General features: G+C 39.4%; 1 protein-coding gene across 1 annotated transcript; it reads right to left on the bottom strand.

Moving 5' to 3' along the window:
- Window positions 1-4,751: 4,751 nt before the first annotated feature.
- Window positions 4,752-17,228, bottom strand: LOC147223952 (protein C-ets-1-like). The gene is made up of 8 exons (XM_086166246.1): window positions 17,210-17,228; window positions 16,529-16,639; window positions 15,374-15,391; window positions 15,183-15,302; window positions 13,908-14,081; window positions 11,401-11,622; window positions 6,403-6,521; window positions 4,752-5,569 (listed from the first exon to the last, which is right to left on the bottom strand). Exons 1-8 carry the CDS (start codon window positions 17,226-17,228, stop codon window positions 5,357-5,359), a joined length of 996 nt encoding a protein of 331 aa, XP_086022372.1. The 3' UTR covers window positions 4,752-5,356.
- Window positions 17,229-18,762: the final 1,534 nt, after the last annotated feature.

The following is an 18,762-nucleotide window of genomic DNA, read 5'->3' as shown; positions in this document are numbered from 1 at the left end:
CAATTGTAATCATAAAAATGAAAAACTCAAAATGAAATATAGCATAAAATACATTTTAATATCTGTCCACTGATCTCTGTAATGATCCAGAAAAAACATTTATAACAATCATTTTTAACATTTTCTTACGTAAATATTGCTTAATTTGCTCATTTCTCAATCAAATACAGGGTAGGAATGATAAATAGAAAAATCCACAATTTTTTATAGATATAATCCCTGAGGAGCACTTGATATCATTATCCACAGTTTTCTTCAACTGAGTCAAATAACCATCAGGACTTGTTTTTAGACACATGAAAAATGTATTTGGCATATTTATAACTCTTTGTTTTGTATTGTGTGTTTGTGTATTCGTGTGTGTGTGTGTGTGTGTGTGTGCGTGCACATGCATGCACATCTGTCTGTGTGTGTGCGTGCGCCTGTGTGTGTGTGTGTGTGTGGGCACGTGCATGCATGTGTAAGTGTGTGTGTGTTAAGAGTAGGCAGGCATCCTGCCTGCAGAGATTCACCATCTAAGCAAGAATTTTGATCAGTCGTATTGCAGCTGCTTTTAGTATTCATCAATTTCACATTTCATTAGACATTGTTGACTCACCAGTGCCTTTGTGCCATATAAAGGAAAGAGATCTATTAGTGAAACACTCAACATTGTCTTCAATGGCCAGAGATACAATGTTCACATTGAATGAAGTACATTTCACAATTTAAATTGTTTTATGATATAACTTGGGCCTGTTTAGACATCAGTGTCACCAAAAGTATAACACAGATGATGTAGACAAGTAAACATTTATGGTGTTACCCTGCCTGAGATGTGGGAAGTTGCAATTTTGCCTCAGAAACACCAGCTGGAGCTGGGGTCTTGAGGTTTCTATTTTGAGTTGTTCATGTACGTCAAACACTAACTGCGAAGGAAATTGAGCAATCAGGTCCGCAAGCCCTTTACACAAATAATAAGTGTTGATGATGCTTTTGCTTCAACAAATCAGATTTTGAGCTGGTAGCAGGCAACAGCATGGTCAGGTATTCACACCCTCTAATTGCATAGCCAGAGAATGGACAGGTGTATTAGCAAGGAGAAGCATACTAGCTAGCTGCTAACAGAATTATAGTTGTGCTTGTTTAAAATCGGTATTGTCAACCCACAATGGCTGCAGCAGGAGAAGAAAAGGATTTAGTTGCTAATGTATTGTTAAAGTCGTTTTCTAGATGGCGTTTTGAAGAAAAGCTGGACATAGCAAAGAAAGGTCGGGTAACTCCTAAGCTAGCGAACCTGTTACAACCAGGAAAAGGATTTATCTGACATTTTCAAGCCACGAACTACGACCGGTACCCCTGGCTCACAGCCTCCGAGGTACACAGCAAATTGTACTACTTGGAGACGAAGCGCACATATAATCTGTACGACAGAATAATTGAACTCTATTTGAGGAAAGGAAGGAGGATGAATTTTGTCTACAAATGATCAGAATTTTGGTGAGTAAAATGCTGCTATTTTCCTTAATAATAGTGAAAGTTTATAAGGTTATTATTGGTGTTTTTATGTGTCGCAGCAGTGTGCTATAAGGGCATTTATTGTAGCTTCTGTCTGTTTTTGTGGCTCCCGCCACGGACCGGGAAAGACTTCAGGGAAAACTTCAGGGAGAAACGTCAGAATGGTCAGGAACTGATCAAGCAAGAATAGTTTATTTAAAGTCAGGAGATACACTTACGAGATTTCCCAGGCCAGAGATATCCCGGGCCAGCATGAATGTCACCCTGAGCGGATCGTTCACCCTTTCTGCACGCCTGCTGAGACTCGTCCAGCGGATGTGCAGGTGAGGAGGTTCTGGCCCCGAGCCGAGGAGGCGCGTTCATTCTATACCATCGCCTCAACGGTTGGGTTTTTTCCTAATAAGGACTGATTACACACGCTCCTAGAATTTGGGCTCTTGGGGTCTTGGGCAATCGATTACGCGCGGGGTTGTCAGTGGAAGAGTACAGAGTTTGGCATCCCTTTGTCGTCACGTGACGGGCTCCCATGGTTGAATTTTAACACAACACGAGTTATCTATCTGCGATGCACCCCTCTTTATACTGAATTTCTGCATAATAAAATGTTTTTTATAGCCATAAACTATTTAATGGGGGGTGGATTGATTCGGAGCACCAATGAAGACCTTGGTGTAAAATGCAGGGCCCGCCACTGGATTACAGTATAATACAGGGAACAGTTTGATGTTATGACATGGACCAGATACTTGACATGAAGAATGTGTCAATGTGAAACATGCTTCCTATTTTGTAAAAACGTACATGAAGTGGTGTACAGTATGCAGCTCTGGTTACTTCTCCAGAAAGCCAAGGGCTTTGATTTAACTCCTCAAAACAGTATAAATGCACCTTTAACTGCATACTTTATTTTGTATGTATTTACTTGCTTAATTGCCACATGTGTATTTAATAATTAGTGATCTGATTTTTACTTATTTGTATAATTACCAATTACTTACAAATGTACATATCTACAAATGAACTCAGTCACATACTTACCAACTTACCTCTTCATCCAATGCTTTCTCTGCTTTGACTTAGTTCAAATGATCTCCATCTTTGGAACCCATGTACTAAGGCATGCTCCATGGCAGTACTAGCAGCCTATGCAGTGGAATAAATACACATATAGGCTGTTAGTAAGTTTGAGTCCTCATTGTCTACTTTAGATTGGTGAAGATGTCAGTCCACCCTTAGTGACCATGGATGGGTGTTTGTGAGTCAATGATTTTTTTGGTTTTCCACGGGTCTGCTCTTCACAGTATTAGTTGGGGAGCTGAGTGTGTTTCCGTTGAGACCCATCTTACTTGTATTTAAATGGCAAACTGTAAATCACTATACATATACTTTAATAAAAACTACAGATGCCATTCAGTGAAAACCCTAGACACCTCTTTAGAAAATATCAGGAGCCACACTGACAGTGAATCGTTAAAGTTAAACATTATTGAAATCCAGTGGCGGCCCATGCATTTTAAACCTAGGCCTTCAGTAGTGCTCGGAATCTGTCCACCCCCCAATAATTACTTTATGGCTGTAAAAAAAACAGCTTATTATGCAGAAATGCAGCATAAAGAGGGGTGCATCGCAGATAAATAAATCATGTAGTGTTAAAATTCACCCACGGGAACGCATCACATGACAACAAAGGGTACTCTTTCACTGACACCATCCCGCGTGTAATCGTTCACCAGCATGCGGCTTTGTCCGGGGCGCAGCTTGGCACCCCAAGTGCCCAAATTCCATTAGGAATTGAACCCGACTGTTGAGGCGATGGTATAAAATGATCGTGCCTCCTCGGCTTGGGGCCAGAACCTCCTCACCTGCACATCCGCTGGACGCGTCTCAGCAGGTGTGCAGAGAGGGTGAACGATCCTCTCGGGGTGACATTCATTCTGGCTCGGAATATCTCGTAAGTGTATTTCCTGACTTTGAATAAATCATTCTTGCTTGATAAGTTCCTGACCATCCTGACGTTTTTCCCTGAATGAAATCTGAACACACCGGGACAACGAAGTCCGGTCCCGTGGTGGGAGCCACAAATACGAACAGTAGCCACAATAAACGCCTTTATAGTAAACAGCTGCGACACATAAAAAACACAAATAATAACTTTATAAACTTATAAACTGTGGCCATTGTGGGTTGACAAAACTGATATTAAACAAGCACAGCTATATTTCTGTTGCAGCATGCTAGTAGCTTCTCCTCGCTAATACAATAGTCCCCTCTCTGACTATCCAATCAGAGGGTGTGAATACCTAAAGTCTGCTAGAAGGCTTTGATGGCGGCAACTCAAAATCTGTTTGGTTAAAGCAACAGCGTCATCAACACTTATTTTTTTGTGCTGGGCTAGCCGAACTGATAGTGCCCCCCCCCCAAAAAATGTGATTGGTTAGATGCTTTAATATGAAAACGCATGTCTGAAAGAGGCACAACCAGGGGAAAAGCTATGAAAGGAAGTGAAGAGACCATTTGGAATTATTTAATAAGTAATCATGGACGCAGTAGAATTAATATCTGGGATTCAGAAATTATTTTAGGCTAGCAGAGGAGGCCTTGCAGCCCCTGACGGCCCACCACTATCTATACACATACTAAATTTAACATATGGCCAATTAATAAAACCTGTAATGTCCAAGTTTAGAAATATTTTTTGGCCAGCAGAGAAGGCCTTGCAGTTTAACTGAGAAACAGCTTACTGATTAATCTAACAAAATACAAGGGAATAAAATGCTCTGTTAAGTATACTAGGGTTACTGAAGCATTGGTCAAGGTTTCTTTTGGGGTGTGACACGACACACATTCCAGGTGATATTTCAGAAATGGAAAAATGCTATTAAGATACATTTTCTATTGAATACCTTTTAAAAGCTACAATCTGTTTTTACTAATGTACTCATCTACTGAATTACAAAGACCCTGGAGAGATCATTTTCAAGAAGAAAAAAAAACCGGGAAGAAACTACTGAATTGTAACTGGAAAAGATACTGAATAACAAGGTAGAAATTATGATTTTTTTTTTCAATAAGAATGAATAAATGCCCTAAAAAATAGCAAAGAGGAAATTCTACCAAAATTCAAAAAATGTATGGTCAATGTGGTTTTCTGGTTGAAGGTCTATACTTTAACATCAAGTTTAATTCATTACATTACATTACATTACAGTCATTTAGCAGACGGTTTTATCCAAAGCGACTTACAAAAATTCCAATTCAATTCAGTGCCATCTTGTGTCATATGATTATTGAGGAGAGGTTTAAGGTTTAAGGTTTAAAACATTGTTGAAGCATATGTGGATCTCTGCGAACACCCGATGGTGGAGACAAAGATGCATAAAAGCCCCCCAGGTCATCCTACATTACCACCCACTTGGGTGAGAAGTGGTGGAAAAAATCCACTCAGTCTGGTTCACTGGTGGATGAAATTAAATCAGCTTGTTGCCACTTGAGAACAGAACTGCATCATCTTTGAGATTTTGTCTGCCAGTGCAGCCAGGTGAACACAATACAGATGACTATTCATAAAGCAATCTGTAATTTGACAAACATTGATATAAGAAAAATATCATTTACTCTCAGTGGTAGGAAATTTTGAAAATAAGCTTTTCACATAGTTAACCTTTCAATAAAATAAAATGTAACTCCCCCAGTTTTTTTTCCCCTGAAGTTTGTCTTAAGGTGATATTGCACCCTCTTTTCCATTAGTTTAAAAAAAAATCATATACATGATGATAGTTTTTTTGCAAGAAATTTTCCATTATTTATTATCCAGTGATACAGACTGAAGGATCATGGATCTGACAGTTGGTGTAACATGTTAATTACTGTTTTTACTGATGTCCAACATGGCATGCAACTCGCCAGGCTCGTATCCCAGCAGGCCCTGCAGGTTGCATACAAAGCGGTAGACATAGCGTTTCCCTGCAGTCTTGCGAATGATGTTCTTGTCGTAGTAGTAACGGAGGCCACGGCTCAGCTTCTCGTAGTTCATCTTGGGTTTGTGTTTTCTGCGACCCCACAGCATGGCTACCTGCAGATACAGTTGCCACTCAGAGGGAAATTCCGGTACTTTTTCTATTACTGCCAAAATTAGTATTGTGATTACATACTACTGTGGTTACATTTATGTTATAGTATCATGCTGGGGTTCAGATTTTGTGATAATGTTATCAGGATTGAATGGTATTGTTATTCAGAGGAATAATGTGGTTACTTCAATTTCACAAAGAAGTTGAAGCAATGATAATATCATATTGTGAATTCTTTTCGATGATTATTTGCAGTATATTTAGAAATATGATAATATTTTATAATATAACATAATAAGATAATTATAAAAATGGCAACTTTAATATCATAGAATTATTTTCACAACTGTGATAATATCAGATTGTGACTTCAGTATGTTGTAATTGTGACTTAAGTAAGTGGATAAAAACTACCAAAAAATATTACGCCAGTATTGTCATCATATCATGTCATGACTTGAATATGCTGAAAAAATTGTATATAAAGTATTGTGACTTTGGTCCTAAAGTATCATTTGTGACTCCAGTAATGTGACTCCAGTAATTCCAGCGAGATTTATATACCGGTATCATACTGTCTAAATATAAATATCTAAATATTTTGTTTGGATTTCAGTTGCCATCTCTCATTCTAAAAAGAATGAGTGTTTTGTCACGGGAATCACTTGGTGATATCAGATTGAGGGTATTCTGTATTGCCTTCCAGTTGAACCTGATATGCTTGTTCTAGGAAAAATGCAAATAATGGTATCGTATATTGCATATAAAATAAGGTACAATGACTTTTACTTAATCTACAGTCTTTTTCCATTTTAACCCCTAACATGTTCTGCACCTCGTCCGGGTCAGTCAGCTTGAACTCCCAGCCATCGCCTGTCCAGCAGATACATGACTGGCAGCTACGGTCGGTCAGAAGCTCCAGCAGGAATTGCCAGAGCTGGATGGGACCACTTCCTGTTCCACAGAGAGGATACACAGCTATAACAGCTGTTCATATGGGAGGGGTGTAAGGAACTATTCTCAAGAAATCAATATGCACAAACATAAATCAAATAGGCCAGTCAGAATTTAAAACAATTTTTCTGTTTTCTACTTATGTCTTTGTAAATGCAGCCTCAGGGCGGCACAGGCCAGTGTCTCCCTGAGCCAGCCTCTGCGGGGGTATAGACCAGTGTCTCCCTGAGCCAGTCCCAAGCCCGGATAAATGCAGAGGGTTGCATCACAAAGGGCATCCGGCATAAAACTTTTGCCAAAACCAAACATGCAAATCAACCATAATAACCAGATCATACCAGATCGGTCGAGACCCAGGTTAACATTACATTACATTACATTACATTGCATTTGGCAGACGCTTTTATCCAAAGCGACTTACAATAGAGGACATAGGGACTGCAAATACACCTGCAAATACACGATGCACAGGAAATATACAGAACAGTAAGCTTGGGTTAGTGAGTTTTTTGTTTTTTTTTGACATAGACACACAAACGTACACACACACACACACACACTGCATAGCCTAACTTGCTGAAGGTTAACAACAACCGCCATTGGTACCGATGACCATCAGGGAACCAATGGCCGAGAGAGAAGAGGAAAGGCAAGAGTCTGGGACTGAGAGTAGGGACTTGAATATTGGGACTATGACAGGACAAGGTAGAGAGTTGTTTGACATGATGCAGAGAAGGAAGGTGCATACAGTGGGGTAAAAAGTATTTAGTCACCCACCAATTGTGCAAGTTCTCCCTCTTAAAAATCTAATAGAGGCCTGTAATTTTCATCATAGGTACCCTTCAAATATGAGACAGAATGCGAAGAAAAAAAATGGGAAAATCACATCGATTTTTAGAGAATTTATTTGCCAATGAAGGTCGAAAATAAGTATTGGTCGAGAACAAAAGTTAATATCAATACTTTCTTATATACTCTTTGTTGGCAATGACAGAGGTCCAACATCTTCACAAGGTTTTCACACACTGTTGCTGGTATTCCTCCATGCAGATCTCCTCAAGAGCAATGATGTTTTGGGGCTATTGCTGGGCAACACGGATTTTCAATTCCCTCCAAAGATTTTCTATGGGGGTTGAGATCAGGACACTGGCTAGGCCACTCCAGAGTCTTGAAATGCTTTTCACAAAGCCAGTCCTTCGTTACCTGGGATTGTTGTATTTGGGATCATTGTCATGCTGGAAGACCCAGCCATGATTCATCTTCACTGCCCTTGCTGATGGAAGGACGTTTTCACTCAAAATCTCACGATACATGGCCCTGTTCACTCTTTTCTTTATACAAATCGGTCATCCTGGTCCCTTTGAAGAAAAACTGCCCCAAAGCATGATGTTTCCACCACGATGCCTCACAGTAGGTATGGTGTTATTCGGATGCAACTCAGCATTCTTTCTCCTCCAAACACAACAAGTTGAGTTTTTACCAAAAATTTCTATTTTGGTTTCAAAATCTCTCAAATCTCTCATTCTCCCAAACCTCTTCTAGATCATCCAAATGCTCTCTAGCAACCTGCAGACGGGCCTGGACATGTACTGGCTTAAGCAGGGGGGACACGTTTGGCACTGCAGGATTTGAGTCCCTGGCGGCGTAGTGTGATACTGATGGTAGCCTTGTTACTGCGGTTACTCTGCAGATCATTCACTAGTTCCTTCTGTGTTGTTCTGGAATTTTTGCTCACTCTTCTTGTGATATTTTTGACCCCACGGGGTGAGATTTTGTGTGGGGGCCCCAGATGGAGGGAGATTATCAGTGGTTTTGTACGTCTTCCATCTTCTAATAATTGCTCCCACAGTTGATTTCTTCACATCAGCTGCTTATCTATTTCACACTCAGTCTTCCCAGCTAGGTGCAGGTCTACAGATTTTTTTCCGGTGTCCTTTGACAGCTCTTTGGTCTTGGCCATAGTGGAGTTTGGAGTGTGACTGTTTGAATTTGTGTCAGAGTAAAAGACATCTGTCCACAACCTCAAACAGGTGCCATTAATGCAGGTAATGTGAGGAGGACTAAAGCGCTTCTTACAAATGAAGCTCTGTTCTGTGAGAGACAGAAATCTTGCTTGTTTGTAGGTGACCAAATACTAATTAGCCACTATAATTTGCAAATCAATTCTTTAAAAAAATCAGACAATGTGATTTTCTGGATTTTTTTCTTTGCATTCTGTCTGTCATAGTTGATGTGTATCTATCATGAAAATTACAGGCCTCTATCATCTTTTGAAGTGGGAGAACTTGCACAATTGATGGCCTACTAAATACTTTTTTGCCCCAATGTATAATGTGTGTCCAGGAGACCAGGTGGAAAAGTAGTAAGGCTACAAGCTTAGGAGCAGTCTTTAAGTTGTACTATCATGGTACTGACAAGAAGAGAAATGTTGTAGGATTTATCTTGTTGGAGGAGTTTGTTAAGAATGTTCTGGAGGTGAAAAGAATGTCAGATAGACTTGTGAGTCTGAAACTGGAAATTGAAGGTGTGAGGCTCATTGTTGTTAGTGGCTATGCCCCACAGGTGTTATGTCAGTTAGAGAGGGAGAAGTCCCAAAATGAGTTAGATGAAGTGATGCAGAATATCTCCAGAGATGAGAAAGTGGTCATTGGTGCAGACTTCAATACATCCTGTACAGACAAGGTAATCTGAAAGAGATCGGTGACTGCAAAGTAATGGTAGGTGAGAGTGTAGCCAGACCGCATAGCATGCTGGTTTCTAGGATGACTCTGGAAGATCTAGAGGACAAAGGCAGAGCAGAAGACACAGTGGTGGAAGCTGATAAGGGAGGAGTGTTGTGTGGTTTTCAGGGAGGAGTTGAGAAAGGTAAGTAAGGCTACAAACTTAGGAGCAGTCTTTAAGTTGTACTATCATGGTACTGACAAGAAGAGGAATGGAGTTGGATTTATCTTGTAGGAGTTTGTTAAGAATGTTCTGGAGGTGAAAAGAAATTCAGGTAGAATTATGAGTCTGAAATTGGAAATTGAAGGTGTGATGCTCAATGTTGTTAGTGGCAATTCCCTGCAGGTGGGATATGAGTTTGAGGAGAAGGTGAAGTTCTGAAATGAGATAGATTAAGTGATGCAGAATATCTCGAGAGATGAGAACGTGGTCATTGGTGCAGACTTCAGTGGGCATATAGACAATAGATGGGATGAAAAAGTAATGGGCAAAATGGACAGATGGTGGTAGATATTGCAAAAAGGAAGGAAATGGCTGTAGTGAACACTTTTTTCCCGAAAAGACAGGAACCTAGGTTAACTTAAAAGAGTGGAGGTAGGAGCATGCGGGTATACTACATCTTGTATAGACAAGGTAACCCGGAAGAGATCAGTGACTGCAAAGTAGTTGTAGGTTACAGCATAGCCAGACAGCATAGGATGGTGGTTTGTGGGATGACTCTGAGCCATATGAGACATACAATGAAGTTATGGGAAACTAGTAGTGGAAACTAGGCTGAGAGCAGAAGTCAGCATTTGGGAACAGCAGTATGAGCCCCTTCTTGACAAATGAGGTGAGACAGAAATCTCCATGGACCATGATATTTGCCGGTGACATTGTGATCTGTAGTGAAAGCAGAGAACAGGCTGTGGAAAATCTAGAGAGTTGGAGGTATGCACTGGAAAGGAGAGGAAAGAAAGTTAGTTGCAGTAAGGCAGAGTATATGTGTGTGAATGAAAGGAACCCAGCTGGAATGCTGATTTTAAGAAGGAGACCAGAAAGTTGGACGATTTAAGGTACTTGGGGTCAACAGTCCAGAGCAACGGAGAGTGTGGAAAAGAGGTGGAGAGACGGGTTAAAGCAGGCTGGAATGAGTGGAGAAAAGCGTCAGGGGTACTATGTGATAGAAACCTATCAGCAAGAATGAAAAGAAAGGTGTACAAGACAGTGGTGAGACCACCGGTGCTGTATGGCCCAGAAACAGTTACAATGACCAAAAGACAGGAGGCAGACCTAGAGGTCGCAGAGATAAAGATGTTGAGGTTCTCTTTGGGAGTGACCAGGATGGATAGGATCAGGAATGAGTCTATTAGAGGAACAGCACATGTTAGATGTTTTGAAGAGAAGGTCAGAGAAGCCAGACTGAGATGTTTCGGTCATGTACAAAAGAGGGATAGTGAATGTATTGGTAGACGGATGCTGGAATTGGAGCTACCAGGCAGGAGGTCTCAAGGAAAACCAAAGAGGAGATTTATGGACGTAGTGAGAGAGGATATGAAGGTTGTTAGTGTGAGAGAGAGGGATACAGAGAATAGGGTTAGATGGAGAAAGTTGATTCGCTGTGGCGACCCCTGAAGGGAAAAGCCAAAAGGAGTAGAGGAATAAAGTTTTTGTAGTTGTGATTTAATGATGTATTATACCATGTGTTGAAATGATCTTTTTGTCGTGTATTATTGTCTCAATTGGTTGTATGTCTTTTACGTTGATGAATTTTATGTATCAGCCAATTTTTTTTATTTTCTCTTTAGATTTTTGTTGTGTTTAATCACTGTAGTTTTCACCCTAACCTTGATTTTGTACTTTGGTGCTTTGTACCATTGCCAATGTGATTTTTATTTGTTTTGTTGTTTTTTTGATTTCCCACTGATTTGATTTTAGTATATGTGGTTGTCAGCTTTGATATGTCGTTTTCTACTATTTTTGCTTTACTTAAGAAGTTTTTCATTGGTGTGTTTTATTTTATTTTATTATTATTTTTTTTATTTTATATTATTTTATTTTAGTATGCATTGAAAGGTAAAATCTGCTTATTTGTCAATTGATTACTGCGTGAAATACTTTGACCATCTGGTCTCCCATGCAATTTCACACGTCTATGGTGACTGTTGCTTTGTCTCACCCGTGTAACCAGCAAGGACAGCTGCTGGGATCACAGGTCTGTTCAGGCCAGCCTGCTCTCCTACATATTGTCGGAAGGTCTTGAAGGATGATGGAATGATGAAGGGGTCTCCTGAAGTTGACATGCCCGTCCCAGTGCCCACATCCTGAATGGGACCAGTCCAGGATCCCGAGACCAGCAACTGACAGTCATCACTTTGAGAGATTTCCACTTCTGAAAGATCTCAAACATTAAGACTTGTAAAACTACCTAAATAAGATGTTTATGAGGCACTATGTGCATCTTTTTAATAATTTGTAGATTTTTTTTCTTTAAAAACATTGTATTATTAAACAATATTAAAATAAGTATCATTTGACAATTTAGTACATATATATATATATATGTATGTGTGTGTGTATGTGTATATATATATATATATATATATATATATATATATATATATACACAAACCTTATTTTCCGCACTATAAGGCGCATCGGATTATAAGGCGCACCTTCAATGAATGGCCTGTTTTAAAACCGTTTTCATATATTATTATATTATAAGGCACATAGAATAGATACTTCTGTAGTGGCTGGGGTTGCGTTATGCATCCATAAGACGAAGCTGTGCTAAAGGGAATGTCAACAATACAGCCAGTTAGACTCAGGTAGTCAGTTGCAGGTAGACTACATCTAGTATCGACGAGGTAACCTGAAAGAGATCAGTGACTGCAAAGTAGTTGTAGGTGAGAGTGTAGCCAGACAGCATAGCATGCTGGTTTCTAGGATGATTCTGTTGACAAGGAAAATCAAGAGGACAAAGGCAGAGCAGAGGGCAAAGTGGTGGAAGCTGAAAAGGGAGGAGTGTTGTATGGTATTCAGGTAGGAATTGAGAAAGGCTCTAGGTGGTCCAGGAGAGCTTCCAGATGATTGGACAACTACAGCTTGTGTAATCAAGGAGACAGGTAGGAGAGAACTTGGTGTGTTGTCTGGAAGGATCATAGATAAAGAGACTTGGTGGTGGAATGAGGAGGTGCAGGAGTATATACAGATAAAGCGGTTAGCAAAGAAGAAGTGGGATACTGAGAGGACTGAAGAGAACAGAGAAGAGTACAGAGAGATACAACGTAAGAAAAAGATAGAGGTAGCAAAGGCAAAACAATGGGTGTACAATGACCTGTATGCTCGGTTGGACAATAAGGAGGGTGAGAATGATCTATACAGGTTGGCGAAACAGAGTGATAAAGATGGAAAGGATGTACAACAGGTCTGGGTGATTAAGGATAGAGAGGGAAATGTATTGACAGATGCTAGAAGAGTGATGGGACGATGGAAAGAGTACTTTGAAGAGGTGATGAATGTGGAAAATGAAAGAGAGGCAAGGGTAGAAGAGGGGACTATTGTAGACCACAAAGTAGCACAGATTAATAAAAATGAAGTGAGGAAGGCATTGAAGATGATGAAGAGTGGAAAGGCAGTTGGTCCTGATGACATACCTGTGGAGGTGTGGAATTGCCAAGGAGAGGCAGCGGTAGAGTGTCTGACTATTATTCAATAGGATCTTAGAAAGTGAGAAGATGCCTAATGAATGGGGATGAAGTGTGATGGTGCCTATTTTTAGGAATAAGGGGGATGTGCAGAATTGCGGCAATTATAGAGGAATAAAGTTGATGAGCCATACAATGAAGTTTTGGGAAGTTAGACAGAAAATCTCCATGGACCATGATGTCACCAGGTGACATTGTGATCTGGAGTGAGAGCAGAGAACAGGTTGAGGAAAATCTAGAGAGGTGGAGGTTTGCGCTGGAAAGAAGAGGAATGAAAGTTAATCACAGCAAGACAGAGTATATCTGTGTGAATGAGAGGAACTCGGGTGGGAAGCTGAGACTACGGGGAGTGGAGATCAGCAAGTTGGAGGATTTCAGGTACTTGGGGTCAACAGTCCAGAGCAATGCAGAGTGTGGAAAAGAGGTGAAGAGACGGGTTCGAGCAGGTTTGAATGGGTGGAGAAAAGTGTATGGACTAGAAACAGTTACAATGACCAAAAGACAGGAGGCAGACCTTGAGGTTGCAGAGATGAAGATGTTGAGTTTCTCTTTGGGAGTGACCAGGATGGATAGGATCAGGAATGAGTCTATTAGAGGAACAGCACATGTTAGATGTTTTGGAGAGAAGGTCAGAGAAGCCAGACTGAGATGGTTCGTTCATGTACAAAGGAGAGATAGTGAATATATTAGTAGACGTATGCTGGAATTGGAGCTGCCAGACAGGAGGTCTTGAGGAAGACCAAAGAGAAGAAATATGGACATGGTGAGAGAAGATAAGGAGGTAGCTGATGTGAGAGAGGATACAAAGAATAGTGTTAGATGGACAAAGTTGATTCGCTGTGGCGACCCCTGAAGGGAAAAGCCTAAAGGAGAATTATTTGACAATTTTTGACGATTTTTGGTCTTTGGTAGGAACAGAAATAAAATCTCTTATCCTGATTCGGACACTCCTTGCTGGATTGAACATTCACCTCACCTGTGTCTCCTTCCTTTTCCTGTACCAGTGGATAGGGGTCAGTGGTGGTCCAGCTGGGATGCTCTGACTCAGCCATGTAAAAGTCCTTGTGATGTTCAGCATCCAGAGTAGTTTCCAGAGTATCCAGGCATCTTTCCTTAAAACTTTGTTTTGAATGTTCCTCCAAGTAGTTTTCTGTCGAATCAAGATGAGAAAGTTTGGAGTTTGGCCAGGATAATTAACAGGGTTTGGTTGAGAGAAGCAAATGGAGGTTTCAGAGATTATTTTCAAGCATCAAATAATATTGTAAAAGACCAGAAGTAGCCTTTTAATTATCACTGTTTAACATACATATTGCAAAATTTTCATGTAGATATCTATATCCATATATATTTATCTATATCCATGTCTATATCTATATCTATATCAATATCTATATCTATATCTTTTTATATTATATATACACATAAACACACACAAACAAATATATAAAATTGTGATGGACTTAACAATTCCAAAATATGGAAAATGTCTTTTGTTAACTGTCAACAAGTGAAAAAAATAGACTAAAGTAATCATGAAAGACTTAGACATTTTAAAGGTCTTTCCCAAAATCCCATCAAAATAATCAAAATGATTAGCATACAATAATTATGATAATGACAACTAAAAATGTAAATATTTCAGACCAAAGTAGTTCTTGCAGTTAGTCTATATGTATGTGCAGGTAACATTTGAGTGCTTCGGCCACCATTTTCATTGTATTGCAGAATTAGTCTAAAATGACAAGATCTTGCAAAATGAATAATATATTTTGTTTAAAACCTAAAATAGTGTTAAAATACTTTGCTATTAAAATTACATTAAAACATTAAACATACATATCAAAATTAAATTATTGTAAAAAAATTGTGAACAAATTAATGGAAATTAAACCATTAATTTAATATTACTAATCACGGGTATTGAAATTTGTTGATTTATCGGGTGGTAAAATTTGTTGATTTAAAAAAAAGACAACAGACTTTGGAAGGAATTGCCAGAAATGACGTATTCAACAAGATAGCGTCAACAGTTTGCTGGAAACTGCCTGTCCCACAAATTTTCTTTAACTTCTGTATAATGCTGAGTAAGTTTTATGAGTAAATTCAAAACATACAGTACCAGAAACACACCAAAAAGTTCAATCAATGAACAGAAAGTTTACCAAACAATTTGTTAGAACTACAGCTGGCATTATCTGGGATTTTCTGAAAGGATAACACTTTTTTTCCAAAATGTTCAGGGGATTCCTGCCTCTTCTCATGATCTCCAGATGTTCCCAGAGAATCTCTGCAGCCACGGCATCTGACATCAGGCCCAGGAAGGCCTCCCGGTCCAGGCCACACAGCTCACGACCCTGGAGACCCTTCAGGTCTGAACCAATGCAGCCCAAACCAAATTCGGCCTGGCACCAGTTTAGCCAGTAGTTCACCTGCCACTCCGACCAAAGGCTGGGATCTGTACTACAGGCACAGACAGGCAGGATGCTTTGAATAATGCACGTGTGGCAGTGTAAAAATTCACAACATAAGAACATTACTGTGGATAACAGTCATGTCATTAACCTTCTCCAGGCAGATGTTGCAGATTTGCGACAGCCAAATATCAGATTTTTCCTGCAACTACAACTTAATTTGAGCCTGAGAGGGTTAAATGTTTCTTTCCAGTCTCCACTGAAAGAAGATTTCCCTCAATTTGGGTGACCCAATAATAGATTATAAATTGCTTTCAATTTAGCAAGAAATGAAAGAGCACAAAAGCATTTTATATATTTCCAGAATATTCCCTTTTATGGCGGACTTAAAACAGTCTGCTAACTTTCTGCTCAAAGTCAACAAAAAATGACAAAAAAAGTTATTAAAATATAATCAGAAATCAAATAAAAAGGGAAAAAAAATTACAAGCTTTTTCACAGAAAAGTATTTACATTTACCTAAAAGTTAACACAGCATGAAATTAAACTACCAAGAAACTCCATTGAGTCATGTGAAGAATTTCACTCAGAAATGAATACAACAATTGTTGAAAATGAAGAAGAAAGTAGGCAGAAAAACTTGAGTTTTTAATATTCAAATTAATAGTTATCTTAAAGTTTATCAAAACTACCAGAAAATTATTGAAAATAAATGTGAATTTACTCCAAATTACCAGGTAGTAATAATCTTCTTCTTCTCCTTTCGGCTTTTCCCTTCAGGGGTCGCCACAGTGAATCAACCTTCTCCATCTAACCCTATTCTCTGTATCCTCCTTTCTCACACCACTACCTTCAGCTACACCCAGAAATCTTCTCTTTGGTACCAGATGTATAATAATATTGCCAGAATATTCAAATAAATACTTGGAAAAAGGGATTAAAAATGTTCAAGTGCAAACTTAAAATCAAACTAAAATTTAGTCATTTGCAGTGGATTAGAAATGTTTTTTTCCAAACTTTGATGTAGAAGAAGGACTTAAAAAGAACTCAGACATTACAGGTTTTATTAATTGGCCATGTGTTAAATTTAGTATGAGTATGTAAAACTACACGATCAATGTTGTCAATTGTTTGATGGCTATGTATTTCTGTCTGCGCTGCTATTGAGAACTAAAGCTTTATTGACCTTGTGGGAAGTGATGGGAGACTCTCTCATAGGAGAAGCTGGAGAAGCTGTCCTTCAGCACCTGGCCAAGCAGCTCATGACTGGTGGGGGTGAGTGGGGGGATATCCGGCTCTGAGACACCAAGGACACACCACTTTGCTTCATCAGATATTCATCAGTGAGGAATACATAATTACAAATATGCAGCTTCAAAAATCTGCAAGAGAAGCTGTTGCAAACATTTCCAACAGATGGTTAGACTTAAATGAATGGTTGATCAACATATAAAAATGTTATTCCAAGGTATTGTATCTACCCATTTCTTGATTCCATCAATAAAAATGGCTATTTACCTTGGATAGGTTCTTTTTGACAAGAAGAAAGATCTCATCAAAAAATTATTGTGAGATTTTAATTTAAAAAAAAGGGAATTGCACAGATTTACACATTTTACTTATCAAGAAATTTTGCATAGATATTTTAATAAAAAACAGATTTATGTATCAGTTCTATCAATTTTACAACAATATGATTTTTCAAATGTCAGTCTGGATAAGCTTGAAATACATACATATACATTTATATATATCAAATGTATATTACATACATGTGTGTGTGTGGATGTGTGTGTGTCATCTGTTTTTAAGCAAATGACAAAAGATTTGTGTATTCAAATAAGCATTTCTGAGGAGGTTTTCTTACCGTAATGAGTGCAGTTCATCCTGAGGGATCGAAGACAAAGGTGAAGCACACTGACTGTAAGGAACACATAGGGCTTTAATATGATGGGTAAATGATTGAAAACCTGTCAGTCATGGGGAAAGTAGGCGGGGCAGAAGGAGCAGGTGAGAGATTGTTTTACAAATTTTAAATATTATGGGGTTATTGTTAAATCATCCTCCATTGTGTTGTGGGTCAACAACAGACTCATGTACTCACCTGGAACACGTCTTCCAGGCTTCCAGGAGGCTGAAAACAGTTGTTTAAATCCCCTCAGTGGGTTCCTTTGAGTGGGAAAGACCAGTGGCTCTAGAAGCTCTACCCAGATATCTGTGTTCCTCACCCTATCTCTAAGGTTAAGCACAGCCCCCGGAAGGAGGAACCTCTTTCGGAGGAACCTCTTTCCAGTCGTTTTTGTCTGAGACATCATTCTTTTAACCCAAAGTCCATAACCAAAGGTGACAGTTAGAACATGAAGGAACCAGTCAGTTCAGAGTTTGGTCCATCTGCAAGCAGTTTTTCCTCATACTCTTATTGTGATACACATACATAAACACATGCACACACAGACATACATGCACTCTCTCTCTCCCTCTCTCTCTCTCTCTCTCACACACACACACATACACACAGACACACACACACACACACACACACACACACATACACACACACACACATACACACACACATACACATACAGAATAACGTTTTTTAGCAGTGTATCGTTATAATGCGTACTTTCAACATATTACAGTCCTAAATACCACCCTAACAATTGCAACATGGACATAGACAGTTCTAACTTAGCTGTAAGAACATTTGACAGCAGCACCCCCTTTAAAACACCCTATATTTTTCATTTAATATGTAACCAATGATTTGGATAAAAGAACTCCTGAATGGCAGACAGAAGTGAAATTACACAATTAAAAGTAATGTGAAAAAATGAGGAGGGAGGTGTGTTCAGAAGCAGAGAGAAGCGAAAAGTCAGGAGTCTGGGACTGAGTCAGGACTTTGAATATTGGGACTATGACAGGAAAAGGTAGAGTTGTTTGACATGTTGCAGAGAAGGAAGGTGCATATACTGTGTGTCCAGGAGACTGGGTGAAAAGGTAGTGACGGTTAGGAGACCTTAGGAGAGGGCTTTAAGTTGCACTATCATGGTACTGACAAGAGGAGAAATGGAGTAGGAGTTATCTTGAAGGAGGAGTTTGTGAGGAATGTTCTGGAGGTGAAAAGAATGTCAGATAGACTTGTGAGCCTGAAACTGGAAATTGAAGGTGTGATGCTCATCGTTGTTAATGGCTATGCCCCACAGGTGTTATGTCAGTTAGAGAAGAAGTCCCAGAATGTGTTAGATGAAGTGATGCAGATGCTAGAAGATTGAATACTTTGAAGACCAGATGAATGGGGAAAATGAAAGAGAGGCAAGGGTAGAAGAGGGGACTATTGTAGACCCCAAAGTAGCAAAGATTAGTAAAAGTGAAGTGAGGAAGGCACTGAAGAGGATGAAGGGTAGAAAGGCAGTTGGT

Source organism: Fistularia commersonii, chromosome 19 (assembly GCF_037954325.1).
Source record: "Fistularia commersonii isolate RoL2024-O1a breed Wild chromosome 19, RoL_Fcom_v1.0, whole genome shotgun sequence".
NCBI classification, from domain to species: Eukaryota; Metazoa; Chordata; class Actinopteri; order Syngnathiformes; family Fistulariidae; genus Fistularia; species Fistularia commersonii.
The sequence above is the reverse complement of the archived record's forward strand: the minus strand, read 5'-3'. Positions and strand labels throughout refer to the sequence as shown.